The following is a 13,179-nucleotide window of genomic DNA, read 5'->3' as shown; positions in this document are numbered from 1 at the left end:
AAAAACAAGTATTCAAATTTATTATTTGAACATTTTATTTAATATATAATTGTATATATAATATGTACAATGTTGTTAAAATTCAGCACCATCGGGAATTTTTCTCCGAAACATGAAATACGTCACCTATGAAACTTGATTCGCAATTCAATTTAAATTGGATAGCTACATACTTTCTGGAATTATTTTCTCGCTCTCTCAATGAGAGCACATGTAGACATGTAGGTTTGCGTTATTTCCCCTAAGAAAAAATTGCAGATGGATCCGATGTTGAAAAACGTCAATCAAGAGTGGCAGGAAACAAAAGATGATCTTTCGATATTAAGATCTTGATCCATACCTAGAAATTTATCAAATCACAAATATATACGCAAATATATAAAACAATACTCAAATTTGCAAAAAAAATAAAGTAAGAGGCATAAAAAACTATTTAATTAAATCAGTTATAAATTCAAGCATTTATTGATAATAAAATAATAATAAACAATAAATATGAAATAAGAAATTCATTAAAAAAAAAAAAACTAATCAAATAAGAGAATCCATGCCACGACGTTTTGACCGTTGCCCCAATATTGGACGTGGTTTATATAAATCGTCACTCGAATATCGTTGTTGTTGCGATAGTTTTGCCACTGTCGCTCTATGCCGATCCATTTTTTTAGAAAGAGCTAAAGGAACGAAATATACTTGTGTATTAAAAAGTCTAAATTTTAAATTTTGTATTGACTTTATTATGTTAAGAAGGTTAGAATTCATTCCGCATGTCGGAAATGCCAACATAGTTAATGAGCGGAGAAAAGCTATATTTATAAAACTATTTGCTGTTCGGTAGGAACTGTGATGGGTCCCATGACCCCTTGTATGCAATACGGGCATGCGATCATTGCAGTTTTAAAATATTGCCGAAAGCATTCCTAAAAACCAAAATAGTTATTTATATATTCCTGCGCTATAATATTCTTATAAGCACACACATGTTTTTGCGAAGTGTTCAGATTGTTTAGCAAATACGCAATACATATTTTTATGTATTGCATTACGATAGCACCAAGTTTAATTTTCAGCCAAATTAAATGTATGGGAGGTTAAAAATTTGCACAGAGTTCATGCTCTTTTTATTATAATAAACTATAGTTTTTGTGCGGAATTTCAATTAATGTGAATTTTTCTGACGTATATTGGGAATGACAAAAAATAATGATTTTTTTATATATACATATAGAATGAGATAAAGTAAAAAGAAAAGTTATAAATCAAATAAGAAATTGAAATGCACACACTGTACATACCTGTATTTTTATCAATTTCCTCATTCTCCTTCGAACTAATACTTATATCTGAAGGCGTTGGAGATGTATTTAATTCCACGTCTTCACCTTTGTTTATGGAACATCTCTTTTGAGGTGTCTTTTCATAATTGTCACAGCATATACTCGATTTACGTTTTAATGTTGAGGAGCAATTACGATTGTGATTGTAGTCATCTTCACTGGATAATAATTCAATACCTTCATCTATGGGCGAATTGAAATGTAAACTGTTTACTGCACTTCGACATAAATCCATTGTACGATTGAGAAAATTCAGTTTATCCTCAAAGAGCTTTTGCATATTTTCAAAATACAACAAGTCAGAGCAATTGTCTTCGTCGCATTTATCTAAGAATGCCGAAGTTGATGGTAACGTCATACCAATCAAGAGGCCTTCTGCACATAAGTCTACACATTGAGTTTGAGGATTAACCAATAGATTGTTTAAAATAACAACATTGTGCTGTTTACGTTCATTTGTGCTATTGTTCGTGGACTCTTCTTGGCCTTTTTGCAAATCTACAGAAAGAATAAATTTGATTACTTTCGAAAAGCTTGACTAAAATGTCAATTACCATTTGATTTGGACGATGCATTTTCAACAGTATTATTCGACGATTTTGATTTCGAACTTGTGTTGCTTGACTTGTAGTTTTGAGAACCATATTTGCCACTGCTATCGGCTCTATCCCCGTCGTCATCATTCGAGTCTGTAGATTTACGTCTGTATAGCTTTTGTTTGGCTTCTTGGTGATCATCATCTTTACGCTTCGATGTCGAAGACGACGATGAATGATCGCGGTGAGAACTAGAGGATGAATGCCGCTTCTCACCAGAAGAGTAAGAGGAATGTTTTGTATATTTGGAAGAGGAATGTGAGGTATAAAGTTTCCCTGACTCCCTTTCACTAGTGGATTTATTCTGAGACGATGAAACAGAATGTTTACTGGATGATGAAGATGAATGTTTACCACTGCTCCCATGTTTGCTGTCTTTGTTCCTATAATGGTCTCTTTCTTTTTCTCTGTCATGAGACCTTCGACGTTCTTTTGAATGTTTCTTATGCTTAGACGAAGATGAATACCTTTTGGAATGATCTCTATCATTTCTTTGTGTCGACACTGGGGACGGTGTTGCAGCGGAGCTTTGGGAAAAGGGTGGTGTTGGAGTGGCTGTAGGTGTTATAGTATGTGTGGGAGTTGACGGATGTTTCGGTGTTGAGAGCTGAGGCGATTTCTCTTCTGCACTAAACTCTTTAATTTTGTCGACAACAACAACATGCTTTGTAGTACTTGTTGGAGTCGATGTGGAATCTTCAATGCTTGAGCCAAAACTTAGCTCCTGAGCATTGGGAGTACACTCTCCGTCGTCTTCCCTTTGTACCAAATTGGAACTATTATTATTAAATTTAAAATTATCGCCTTTAGTATCTTCCAGCGATTTGGTAGAAAGTGCGCATTTATTATCTTCAGATACAGCACATTCTTGTGAGTTAGCTAAAGGCTTTCGCTCTGTCCCTTCGAACTTAATCTCGTCTTTCTTTATATCAAAATGTAATTCCATATCCTTACATTTTTCACTGTTAATACCATTCGGCTCGCTGGAACTTTCATTAAATTTGGGCATTTGAGCTTCTTCTGAAATGTTGGCAGTAACAGCATCCTCTTGAGAGCTTCTTTGTAAATTATCTTTGATTACAGGTGACAAGCGTGTATCGCTAGAAACACTTGAATATTGGGAGTCTTGAGAATTTCTGCAATCCATAGACTGGCTTGCATCTTTATCCATATGTACTGATACATAGTTATTAGAGTTCTGTCTATCGTTACCATCTTTTGCTTCCGTCATAACAGTTCCATTGCTGTTATCATCTTCTTTCTTATAGTTTTGTTCAGGTGAGGAATCCTTTGCTTCAGTTTTCAGCTTGCAAACTTCCGACTTCACTTCAGCATCGGCATCCATTTTTAAAAGAGGCTCAAAAGGTGGAGATTCGTCATCATCCACTAATTTCTCATCCATTTCCATGTCCACTTCCGTTTTGTCCTCTCCATCGATTTCCGACTTCATTGTGGCTTTGTCAGAATCCGGACTGACTTGCTCTAAATCATTTGGTAATAAACTACATGTTTCAACTTTTAAAGGAGGTGGTGGGGCCGTTAACGGCAGAGGTGGAGCAGTGAGTGGGTGCATAAGAGGAGGTGGTGGAGGGTCGTAGATTTTCTGTGGCGGTGGTAAGCCTAAATATTTGTAAGCTATTTCTTCTATTCTAGGTTGAAATACGCTTCCAATCTTAGGATTCACTACCTGATCAACTATTCGTTCCACCCCTACATCCAAAAAACCAGATCTGGAAAAGAAGACACATAAACATGGAATCTAATAGCTAGCTGCGTACACATTACTCTGTTATATGACGCCGTAGTTTTTCCCTTAGTTGGTTTTTATTTAAATCTGGAGTCCACAAAACTCCAGACAAAAATTTCTTTACTGATGTGTCTACACGTTGCCGAAGATTTTGGTATGCAGGTTTTGTATCGACGTCGGACATAGAGTCCTTGCGAAACTCATCAAACACTCCTTGCGACTTCACCTCGTGCACAATTTTCTCCACAATATTATCCATTCTATTTGTAATTGGACGGTGTTTTACAAGTTCAATATGATAATGAAACCATTTCCAAAATACGCAGAATTGGTGACTTTTTGTCAAAATGATCTAAATCTACAATGTCAACTAACGTTAGCTAAACAATTGTTCTATAGCTATTTTACGAGATAAATAATGTATAACGTAAATAATGTAATACGTACTTAACAGAAGAACTGTGTATTCATGTGTCAAGAAAGACCACAAATTAATTATAATTTGCAATTTGATTAATTGTATTTGCATTAATTGTAGAAAGATTTCGTTATTGTTTACAATTACATGAATAGATTTAAGTTGTTTATCCGGTCAAACAAATGTGGGAAACATATGAGACTATACACTGAATGGTCCCCAAGACTAAATATAATCAAAACGTCTGATGTCAACAAACGCTTTCATTTATGATCATAGTTAAGCGCCGTTCACACAATCGGCATAATCGATACTGCTGCATGTTTATGGGATCGATAACACATTTACCGATTATTTAGTCATCGCCGACAAGTCGTATCAATCCGACACACTGTAAGATACTTTACAAACACCGACATTCCGTCCGGAATAACTGATAGTCTGTAAAGCGCATAATGCGCCATCCAAGTTATAAGTTTATCTGGGGTGAACATATTCTTTTGAAAATGTATGTCACATTAGTGTAATACATTTCTTAAAAAGATGCGAAAGGCTTTGAAGAACATACGGATGTTAAAATTACATAAAATTTTTTTCCTTGGCGGTCGCGTTATTTATGTGAACAAATGTTGCATATATTTGAATTTAGAGTACATAGGAATTTCTAGTTTCCATGGTAATGCGTCGTCCAGACTATAATCGATAAATGTGTTATCGATTATGCCGTCGAAAATAACTTATAGTGTGGCCAATAGATTGGAGCACTATCGTCCGGATAAAAGGTTGAGTTAAGCGGACCTTAGACGGTCGGATAAACACTTCGACAGAGGTTCGTCTATTTGTTGTGTGTTCGTTCAAGTTTTGCCCTTACACTGCACGAACAAATGTGATGACAACATGAAAGAATAAGAAGAAGCATAAACAAACAATGAAGTTGTATGAAGATTTATGGGTGAAACCATTTTTACTGAAAAAGGCCGGTACTCTGTTCGGTTTTCGCGTTGAAACTCCATACAAAACCAAAAAATGCGAAAAATTTGCGAAATTTTTTCCATTTGTGATACTTTGTTTTTTCGTGTTGAAAAACTGACGTTTATAGCACGGCGCCATTTGCAATGTGAATTAAGAAATTATTTATTTATTAAAAACTATTTGTGCGGGTTTATAAATCAAACACGGGCCATATTTTTGTTCCGAAACTATACAAAGGATCAAAGGAATAGCAGATCAATCGCCCAAGGAAAAATAAAATGTTATTTTGTAAAAACAAGCAACAACCACCAGCTTAATCCAATATCGCTCCCTGTAAAATAGCGCTCCAAGCTACCTAAAAAAACGCCGCTTTCTATGTGCGAAATAATGATTTCCATAAAAATTTTTCGCAAGAATGAACATAGTACCGGCCTAAAAATGGAAGAAAATCCTGGTATATGTGTCAAAACAATGATTCCTGAAGTAATCCACATTTAATATATTACAAATTACTTGATGAATTTCAAAATACTTGTCGCCTTGTTTTCCATTGATTGAAAGTGTAAATTTTCCACGTTTTTGCCGAACATCCCCTTGATTTGTACCTTTCAACCAGAAAAAAAATCAAAGTTGTTTTGATTTTATGCCAACACGTCCCCGCGACAGCCGAACACGACCTTATACTATCGCAAGGCATATTAAAGAGGTAAAGTCATGCAATCAGGTGACTAATATCGACATTCATCTTGTCAAAGGCTTTGGTTACGTTTAGTAGGTTTGTTTACATTCTTTGTGTACATAAATATTACAATACAACAACACTACACATACAAAAAATGTCAACTTAAGTGACCTGCCATTTTAGTTTGACTTTCTAAATATCATGGGGTGTACACACGTTTGCTCGTGACTTTACCTTTAATTAATATGCCTTGATACTATCGGATTTGTCGCCGCAACGTGTTGTGTCGCAGGGTTTATCCGACCGTATAAGGTGTCCTTTACATATCATGCGTTAATCCGTGTCTTGATGGAAGGGTTGATATATTCAAATTTGAAGCACTTTAACAAAACTTTTGCTTTCAAAGAGAAAATTCAACTCTTTAATCAACGGACGCATTAATGCATGATATGTAATGCGCTTTACAGACTTTCAGTTATTCCGGACGACAGTGCTCGTGTCGAACATATCCAATATATTGTGCACCATATAAGTTAAGTCCGAAGGCATAATAATAATAATAATAATTTATGGCGATGACTAAATAATCGGTTAATGTGTTATCGATCCCATAAACATGCAACAGTATCGATTATGCCTTCGGACTTAACTTATAATGTGCACAATATATGGGATATGTTCGACACGAGCACTGTCGTCCGGAATAACTGATAGTCTGTAAAGCGCATAATGCATAAACTTATAATCTGGACGCCTCATGAGATGAATGACAAATATTTCGGATTTATCGTAGCAGGGTTGCATTCTTGTGCCTTTATATAACAACTGCGTACTCAGTGTTCACCAATTTTGGCGCGGTATTGTAGCAAACAACCCATCTACCAACAACAATAACCCATTATAACAAAAAGAGTGGCGTTGAACGCGAATTTTTCCTTTTCTGTATTATTTTTCGGAATTATTTGCTGTAATATTACAATTATATATAAAAATTGTGTGTAAATATTCTCGATCTAAATTATGTGAAGCAATTCCCCGTAAATAGACGACAGTTTTTTTTGTGAAGTTTGCAAAAAACTTCTTGCAGTCTGTAAATGCAAAGCACGCTTTATAAAAGAACAAAACAATCACGGTAAAGATGGAAATTGATAGTGTCACAAATGAAAGCGCGACAACGGTTGCAAAAGCGAGGCTACGACGGAACAATATGAACAAATTTGTGCATCAATCCGACAGAGATCGAAATCAGGAAAATATAGACGATAATTTAAATGTTCCCAAGACATCAGTGGAGACAAAATTGGAAGACGAAGATCCAAGAGATTCCACGAAAGTCGAGGAAAAACAGGCGTCGCGATCGAGTACTCCGAACGCTTTAAATTCATCAACCCCAAGAAGTACGTATATGGATGATTCTAGTTATTGCTATTTTCACATATACCTTTATCTACATTACAATTACAGGGAGGAAAGATCCTCTTGCAAATCTTCATTCCAATTTGAGCCCTAAATATATTGGATTTGTAACTCCAACTACTAATTTAGATGGTAGTGGTGATGAAGGAGGACGTAAAACGAGAAGACGCCACAATATAAATAATAATAGCATAGACACATCTCTAACGAACAATAATTTAGATGCATGCGAAGATATAACAGCACAATTGCTAGGATCCCATGACACCTCACTAGGGTACGTTCGTCGCATTCCCAAGGATGGAAATGATTCGCCTGAAGTAAAAAATGGAAAAAAGAAGGAATTTGTCAGTCCAATCGACAAATTATTGAAAAAGAATGGTTCTGTAGTAGATAAAGAAATATTGCCTAATGAAGAGCGCAACATAGAAAGGGACAACATATCAGGTGAAGGAAAAGAACAAGTACCCGAAGAAAACGTTGAAAAAATAGAAGCAGATAAACCTAATTTGACGGAAGAGACGAGCAAATATGAAGAAGAAATGTCTGACACAGCACATACTACTGGTACAAGTTGTAATACTGAGGAAGTTAGTACAAAAAATACAGAAAACCCTTCGCTCGAATGCAATCAATTGGTAAATGAAACTAATCCACATGAATTCGACAAGAAAGAAATTTCTGAATTGGCGGATTTAGACACTAATAATGAAGATTTGCGTCCTGACAATGGAGTGAATGTTGCAGAGGTCCAATCGCTAGGCAATTTCCTAGAAGAGAACATTAGGATTTGTAATGATTCTGATCATAAAGTAGAATCTGACAACAAAGTCGATGTAAATGGTAGCGATCGTGAAGTAGAACCAAAAACCAGAGAACACGTTACTGATTCATCTGAGATATATACCAAAGAAGTTAATGAAAATGGCAAATCACCTGATATCGATATGAACAGTAAAAATTTGAAGGAAGTGCATGGTATTTTTATTAAATCTGAAGAGCCTTCAACTGTAAATGATGAAGAAGGATTCGAGACCGAAGAGGCTGCACAGATTATAGAAAAAAATCCCGAAACTATTGAACACATGGAGACCTTAGAGACAGAGAGCAATACAGGATTTGTTGTCGATGCTACGGCTGCTAAGTCGCCATCCGCTGTTAGTATGGATAGTGCTAAAGGATCCTCCATCATAAACGAAGTATCTTGGATGAGTTTTGTGGTGGGTGATTTATTCTGGGGTCAAATATACAACTACTGCTACTGGCCATGCATGGTTTGTCCCGATCCGGATGGTAAATCTATATCGACCAAAGAGAGCAATACTTCTGGGGATCAACACATAATGGTACACGTTCGATTTTTTGCTGATAACGCTCGTCGTAATTGGGTTAGGCGTGAAAATCTTATGCCGTTTACAACGTTGCAGCAATATCAGGATCGTTTAGAAGAATGTCGAGAAAAATATGGAGCGAAGAGTGCAAAATTCAGAATGTTTGTCCCAAAAAAGAAACAAGAATCCGTTTGGTACGAGGCAGTTAAAGAGGCAAATATGGTTGCCGATGTCCCTTATGAAGAACGCTTAGAAAAGTTCTATGAAATATTCGATAAATCCAAGTAAGTGAAATCCAAGTAAATTCAAAATAAAGTTTTCCGAAACAATGAATTGAAATTCGTATTTCTAACTGGTCGAAACGCGTACTCTGTCCAGATTATATCTGGAACGCCAAAAGATAATTACTTATATCGAACCACATGGCAAGATTAATGAAATCCTCCAACGTTTGCAGGAGCGTAATAATTATGAAATCACGGTTGTAGTTTTTCAAAGTAAAGTAAATTAGTTATTTGAAAGATATTTTTACAGGATACTTCAAAGCTTAATGTTGGGTTTATTTGTGGTTCTTTCGTTTCAACCTCAGTACTGATATATTCCTCGGTATTTCTAATGTTTTTATTAATTTTAACAATTTGTAATGAATATTAATAGTAGACGACAACCTTGTGTAGTAACAACAATTACGTATTTTTTCAGAACAACACAAAAAATGAAACAACAACGGCGGAAATCTATGTATGTTCCAGGCGCTCGTCAGATATCTGCGTCGGATGGCGAAAGTCTTTATGGATCGCATGAAAATGTAAATAATTTGACTGTACCAATCAAACGTGAGAGATCTACTTCGCCATTCAGTCCAGCCTATTCACCCATTAAAAATATGACTTTCAAGAAACGCAAATTGAGCAGAGACGTAGCAGTGAACAATTCTGAAACTATTGTGGTATCACATGAAAACATATCTAGGTGTGAAGAAAATACATCGAATGATATGGAGTCTTCAAATTCCTCACATCTTGTAAAAGCAAGAAAATCGTTACAAGATATGGAAATATTCAATGGACTCGAATTCCAAAAGTTTTATTTTGCAATGAGGGATTACGTTTTGGAGGATAATACTAATGAAGAATTGGATAAGAGTTTAGTTGTTGCTGTACGCAACATTTGGGCACTTAAACAATTAAGCCGGCAACAAATGTTAACTAAGTTGAACATTTCCAACGTTTCCGAAACATCACAGATTTATACAGGGACAAATGAGAATGTTAAACGTTTGTCGAATCGTTTAAAAAGTATTATGATTCGAAAGTCTCTTCAATCCCAACGTTCCTCATTTGATTTAACCAGTGATGTTCCAGATACTTCCAAACAAGTTAAGGAATCTCTAAATTCTGTCGAAAAGCCTAAAAAAGTTGTTAATCGCCCCATTATGGAAGTTATTGATGATATTTTCGAATTAGATAATAAATACCTTTTTAAAGGCATGGGTCGTGATCCTGTGTGCAAATACTGCTACAAGCCGGGAGGCAACCTACGGCGATGTTCGAAAAATTGTCACTCCTGGATGCATGTGGATTGCATTAACAAAACCTTTACCCCAAACGGCAAACTAAAAAAGTCATATAAAAAACCACTTGCTGTCCTAAATCCTGTAAATGATTCTACTACTGAAAATAGCAGTACCACATCATCTACGCAGGATTTGTTAACGACTGATACCTCCGATGTACCCCCAACGGCAGCGCCTCATATAACTTCAGAAAGTGAAATTGAAGTGGTATGCAGGGAATGTGCAAATAATGAACCCATGAAGTGCATGGTTTGCAATTTAACTGACTCTGGTAAACTAGACGATCCTCTAGTTAAATGCTCCATGAGCCAATGTGAACGCGCCTTTCACCCATCCTGCTGTAAATATTGGCCACAGTCGAAAATTACAATTTCAAAAAATCATATTGAATCTTTCCGATGCCCTTCTCATGTTTGTCACACATGTGTCTCAGACGACCCAAAGGGTAAATTTCAACAGTTGAAGAATGCCAGACTAACAAAGTGCGTTAAATGCCCAGCATCGTTTCATACCGATTCGACGTGCATCCCGGCAGGTTCACAAATTTTAACGGCTGCCCACATTATATGCCCCCGACATGCAAGTCTTAAACATGATATGCTTATCAATGTTAACTGGTGTTTCTTTTGTGTTCGCGGTGGTCAGGTTGTGTGCTGTGAGACGTGTCCTACAGCTGTACACGCACAATGTTTAAAAATTCCAATTGATCCCAATGAAGGATACATTTGCGAGGAATGCGAATCTGGTAGGATGCCCCTCTACGGTGAAATGGTGTGGGCAAAATTCACAAACTTCCGTTGGTGGCCAGCAATTATTTTACCGCCAACTGAAATCCCAAAAAATATCGCGAAAAGGGCTCATAATCCGTCTGATTTTGTAGTGAGGTTCTTTGGTACACATGATCATGGATGGATTTCAAGGCGAAGAGTCTACCTATATCTGGAAGGTGATAGTTCAGAGCCCCCCAAGTCCAAAACGTCAAGTAAGATTATTGCTGGATATATTTAAGGTTGTTATATAAGTAAACCTTTTTCAATCACTTTCTAGGTCTGGATATTAGCTACAACCGTGGTGTAGAGGAAGCCAAGCAAGTATATGAAATTATTAAGGCCAAAAAGCTTCAACAACGCAACCTCAATGAAAACAAGGAAAAACTACATCCGCAGCCGTATGTGCGTATTAAGGCTAATCGGGCAGTGCCCCCTGTAAAATTACATGTAGACATTGATAGCGTTAGTAAATGCGATTGTGATCCCAATGATGATAACCCCTGTGGCCCAGACACCAATTGTCTTAATCGTGTACTTTACCATGAATGCAACCCAAAAGTATGTCCAGCTCGAGAACGATGCCAGAATCAAATGTTTGAATCTCGTATATCTCCTCGACTTGATGTCGTTTACATGAAAGAGCGTGGATTCGGCTTAATATGTCTGGAACCAATAAAAGCCGGATCATTTGTTATTGAATACGTTGGCGAGATAATAAATGATGATGAATTTCGGGCACGTATGGCACAAAAGTCATTAGATCGTGATGAAAATTTCTATTTTCTTTCCGTGGAAAAGGATTACATTATTGATGCTGGTCCCAAGGGCAATTTGGCACGTTTTATGAATCACTCTTGTGATCCAAATTGCGAAACACAAAAATGGTCGGTGAATTCATTAAATCGCGTTGGTTTATTTGCCATCAAAGACATACCTGAGGTACGATATAAACCAATATAGCATTATTGAATATCTTGTTTTATTTTATTAAAATATTTTAATATTGAAAATTAACAAATTTGTTTTCAGAATACCGAGCTAACATTTAACTATCATTGGGATGATTTATTGGGCAATGAAAAGAAGACCTGCTATTGCGGATCCAAGAATTGTTCTGGGGAAATTGGTGGAAAATTGAAAGAAGCCGAATCGAAAGTATTGTTTTCCTATTAATACAAATAATAGATAATATAAATGTAATTTTTGCAGGAGTCTACTCCAGGGGCAGAGGATTTACCTTCGAAGACAACGAAAGGAAGACCAAAAAAATCAAAATTGAAAACTTTGAAACGTTTACCCTCAAAAGCGGCAATAGGAAAACGTAAAACAACAGCAAAAGTGAAAGCAAATGGCGCTAAACGTAAACCAAATAAAAAAATAGCTACCAATGCCGCCGTACCTCCAAACAATGTGCCACAAATGAGTGATTCAAACAAGGATGAAAGTGACGTAGAAACGATAACAACAAATACATCCCCAACTCCAGAAAATGCAATCTGTTAATGGTCTTAATTTTTCATAACATGTAAAATACTTTTTTATTATATATTTTTGATTAGTGTTAGTTTAACTCATTTGCATATACATAAATTTTTGCAGTACGTACATACTTTTTTTATTTTACAAATATTTACTTTGCATTTTCTTAAGAGCTTACGGGGGTATTATGTACGTTTTGTTTTTCCCATTCCATATTTTCATCGCCGCCACGATTTTTATGATTCACTTTTGTTATTCTCTGACGAGATTTGTTACACATTAATGGAAGTTTTGATTTTTTAAAATTAATTATTATCGAGAGCATTTAAGTTAGATCAACCATACATTCTTATATCGATATACATACATGATAAGTTTGCACGATTACACTACACATATATTTATATAATGTTTAAAAGGGATAGATACCATAGTCACCGTTTTGTTTCTGCTCATTTATAATATATATTCTAATAAGCATAAATAAAGAGATTGGGTGAGCATCATATTATGTCTGTTAACTGCTGTTATACATGCTCCCATTTTTTAAAGAAATAAATTTAAACCAATTTTTTTTGGTGTATTTAATATAAATCGTTTGTTTATTTAGGGCATTTTAAATACGCGAGCAAAAAAGACAGAATTCTTGCAAAGAATATGCACATTAAGCTCCACCTATAGGTGAACAGAAATTTTCAGCCGCATTGTATAAGCATCCATGGATTGGACACACTCAAAACCAATTTTTAACATATAGAAATGACCTATCTACATATTGGTATATGCATTGTTTGCCAGCATCTTCTAAATTGTTGCTATGGGGCATATATGAAACGGGGTGTCGAGAAACCAATT

At 35.9% G+C, this 13,179-nt stretch overlaps 2 protein-coding genes and 1 long non-coding RNA gene across 4 annotated transcripts; 1 reads left to right on the top strand and 2 right to left on the bottom strand.

Moving 5' to 3' along the window:
• Positions 1–11: 11 nt before the first annotated feature.
• On the bottom strand, positions 12–4,271 carry BOD1 (Biorientation Defective 1). 2 transcript variants are annotated; one of them, XM_075296117.1, is made up of 5 exons: positions 4,128–4,271; positions 3,719–4,038; positions 1,892–3,663; positions 1,296–1,835; positions 12–340 (listed from the first exon to the last, which is right to left on the bottom strand). In XM_075296117.1, exons 2-5 carry the CDS (start codon positions 3,937–3,939, stop codon positions 285–287), a joined length of 2,589 nt encoding a protein of 862 aa, XP_075152232.1. In that variant the 5' UTR covers positions 3,940–4,038; positions 4,128–4,271; the 3' UTR covers positions 12–284. The 2 variants fall into 2 exon arrangements, with proteins under 2 accessions (XP_075152232.1, XP_075152225.1); XM_075296110.1 differs by lacking the exon at positions 12–340 and adding an exon at positions 433–674.
• On the bottom strand, positions 715–1,288 carry LOC142226240 (uncharacterized). The gene is made up of 2 exons (XR_012719639.1): positions 981–1,288; positions 715–920 (listed from the first exon to the last, which is right to left on the bottom strand). It is a non-coding gene; the product is annotated as an uncharacterized LOC142226240 (long non-coding RNA).
• Positions 4,272–6,641: 2,370 nt separating the features above from the next.
• Positions 6,642–12,918, top strand: NSD (Nuclear receptor binding SET domain protein). Its single transcript, XM_075296083.1, has 6 exons — positions 6,642–7,149; positions 7,217–8,783; positions 9,202–11,057; positions 11,123–11,784; positions 11,875–12,000; positions 12,055–12,918. Exons 1-6 carry the CDS (start codon positions 6,891–6,893, stop codon positions 12,346–12,348), a joined length of 4,764 nt encoding a protein of 1,587 aa, XP_075152198.1. The 5' UTR covers positions 6,642–6,890; the 3' UTR covers positions 12,349–12,918.
• Positions 12,919–13,179: the final 261 nt, after the last annotated feature.

Source organism: Haematobia irritans, chromosome 1, assembly GCF_050003625.1.
Source record: "Haematobia irritans isolate KBUSLIRL chromosome 1, ASM5000362v1, whole genome shotgun sequence".
In the NCBI taxonomy this organism is placed as follows: domain Eukaryota; kingdom Metazoa; phylum Arthropoda; class Insecta; order Diptera; family Muscidae; genus Haematobia; species Haematobia irritans.
Note: the sequence above shows the minus strand (reverse complement) of the source record. Positions and strands in the feature narration are given on the sequence as shown.

Coding starts and splice junctions, on each gene's coding strand:
- BOD1 (XM_075296110.1), bottom strand. CDS start 3,939: ATGGATAATATTGTGGAGAAAATTGTGCACGAGGTGAAGTCGCAAGGA. Junction 1,836..1,891: donor TGCATCGTCCAAATCAAATG/GTAATTGACATT, acceptor TTCTTTCTGTAG/ATTTGCAAAAAGGCCAAGAA. Junction 675..1,295: donor GGAAATTGATAAAAATACAG/GTATGTACAGTG, acceptor TCGTTCCTTTAG/CTCTTTCTAAAAAAATGGAT.
- NSD (XM_075296083.1), top strand. CDS start 6,891: ATGGAAATTGATAGTGTCACAAATGAAAGCGCGACAACGGTTGCAAAA. Junction 8,784..9,201: donor GAAATATTCGATAAATCCAA/GTAAGTGAAATC, acceptor GTATTTTTTCAG/AACAACACAAAAAATGAAAC. Junction 11,058..11,122: donor CCCCAAGTCCAAAACGTCAA/GTAAGATTATTG, acceptor ATCACTTTCTAG/GTCTGGATATTAGCTACAAC.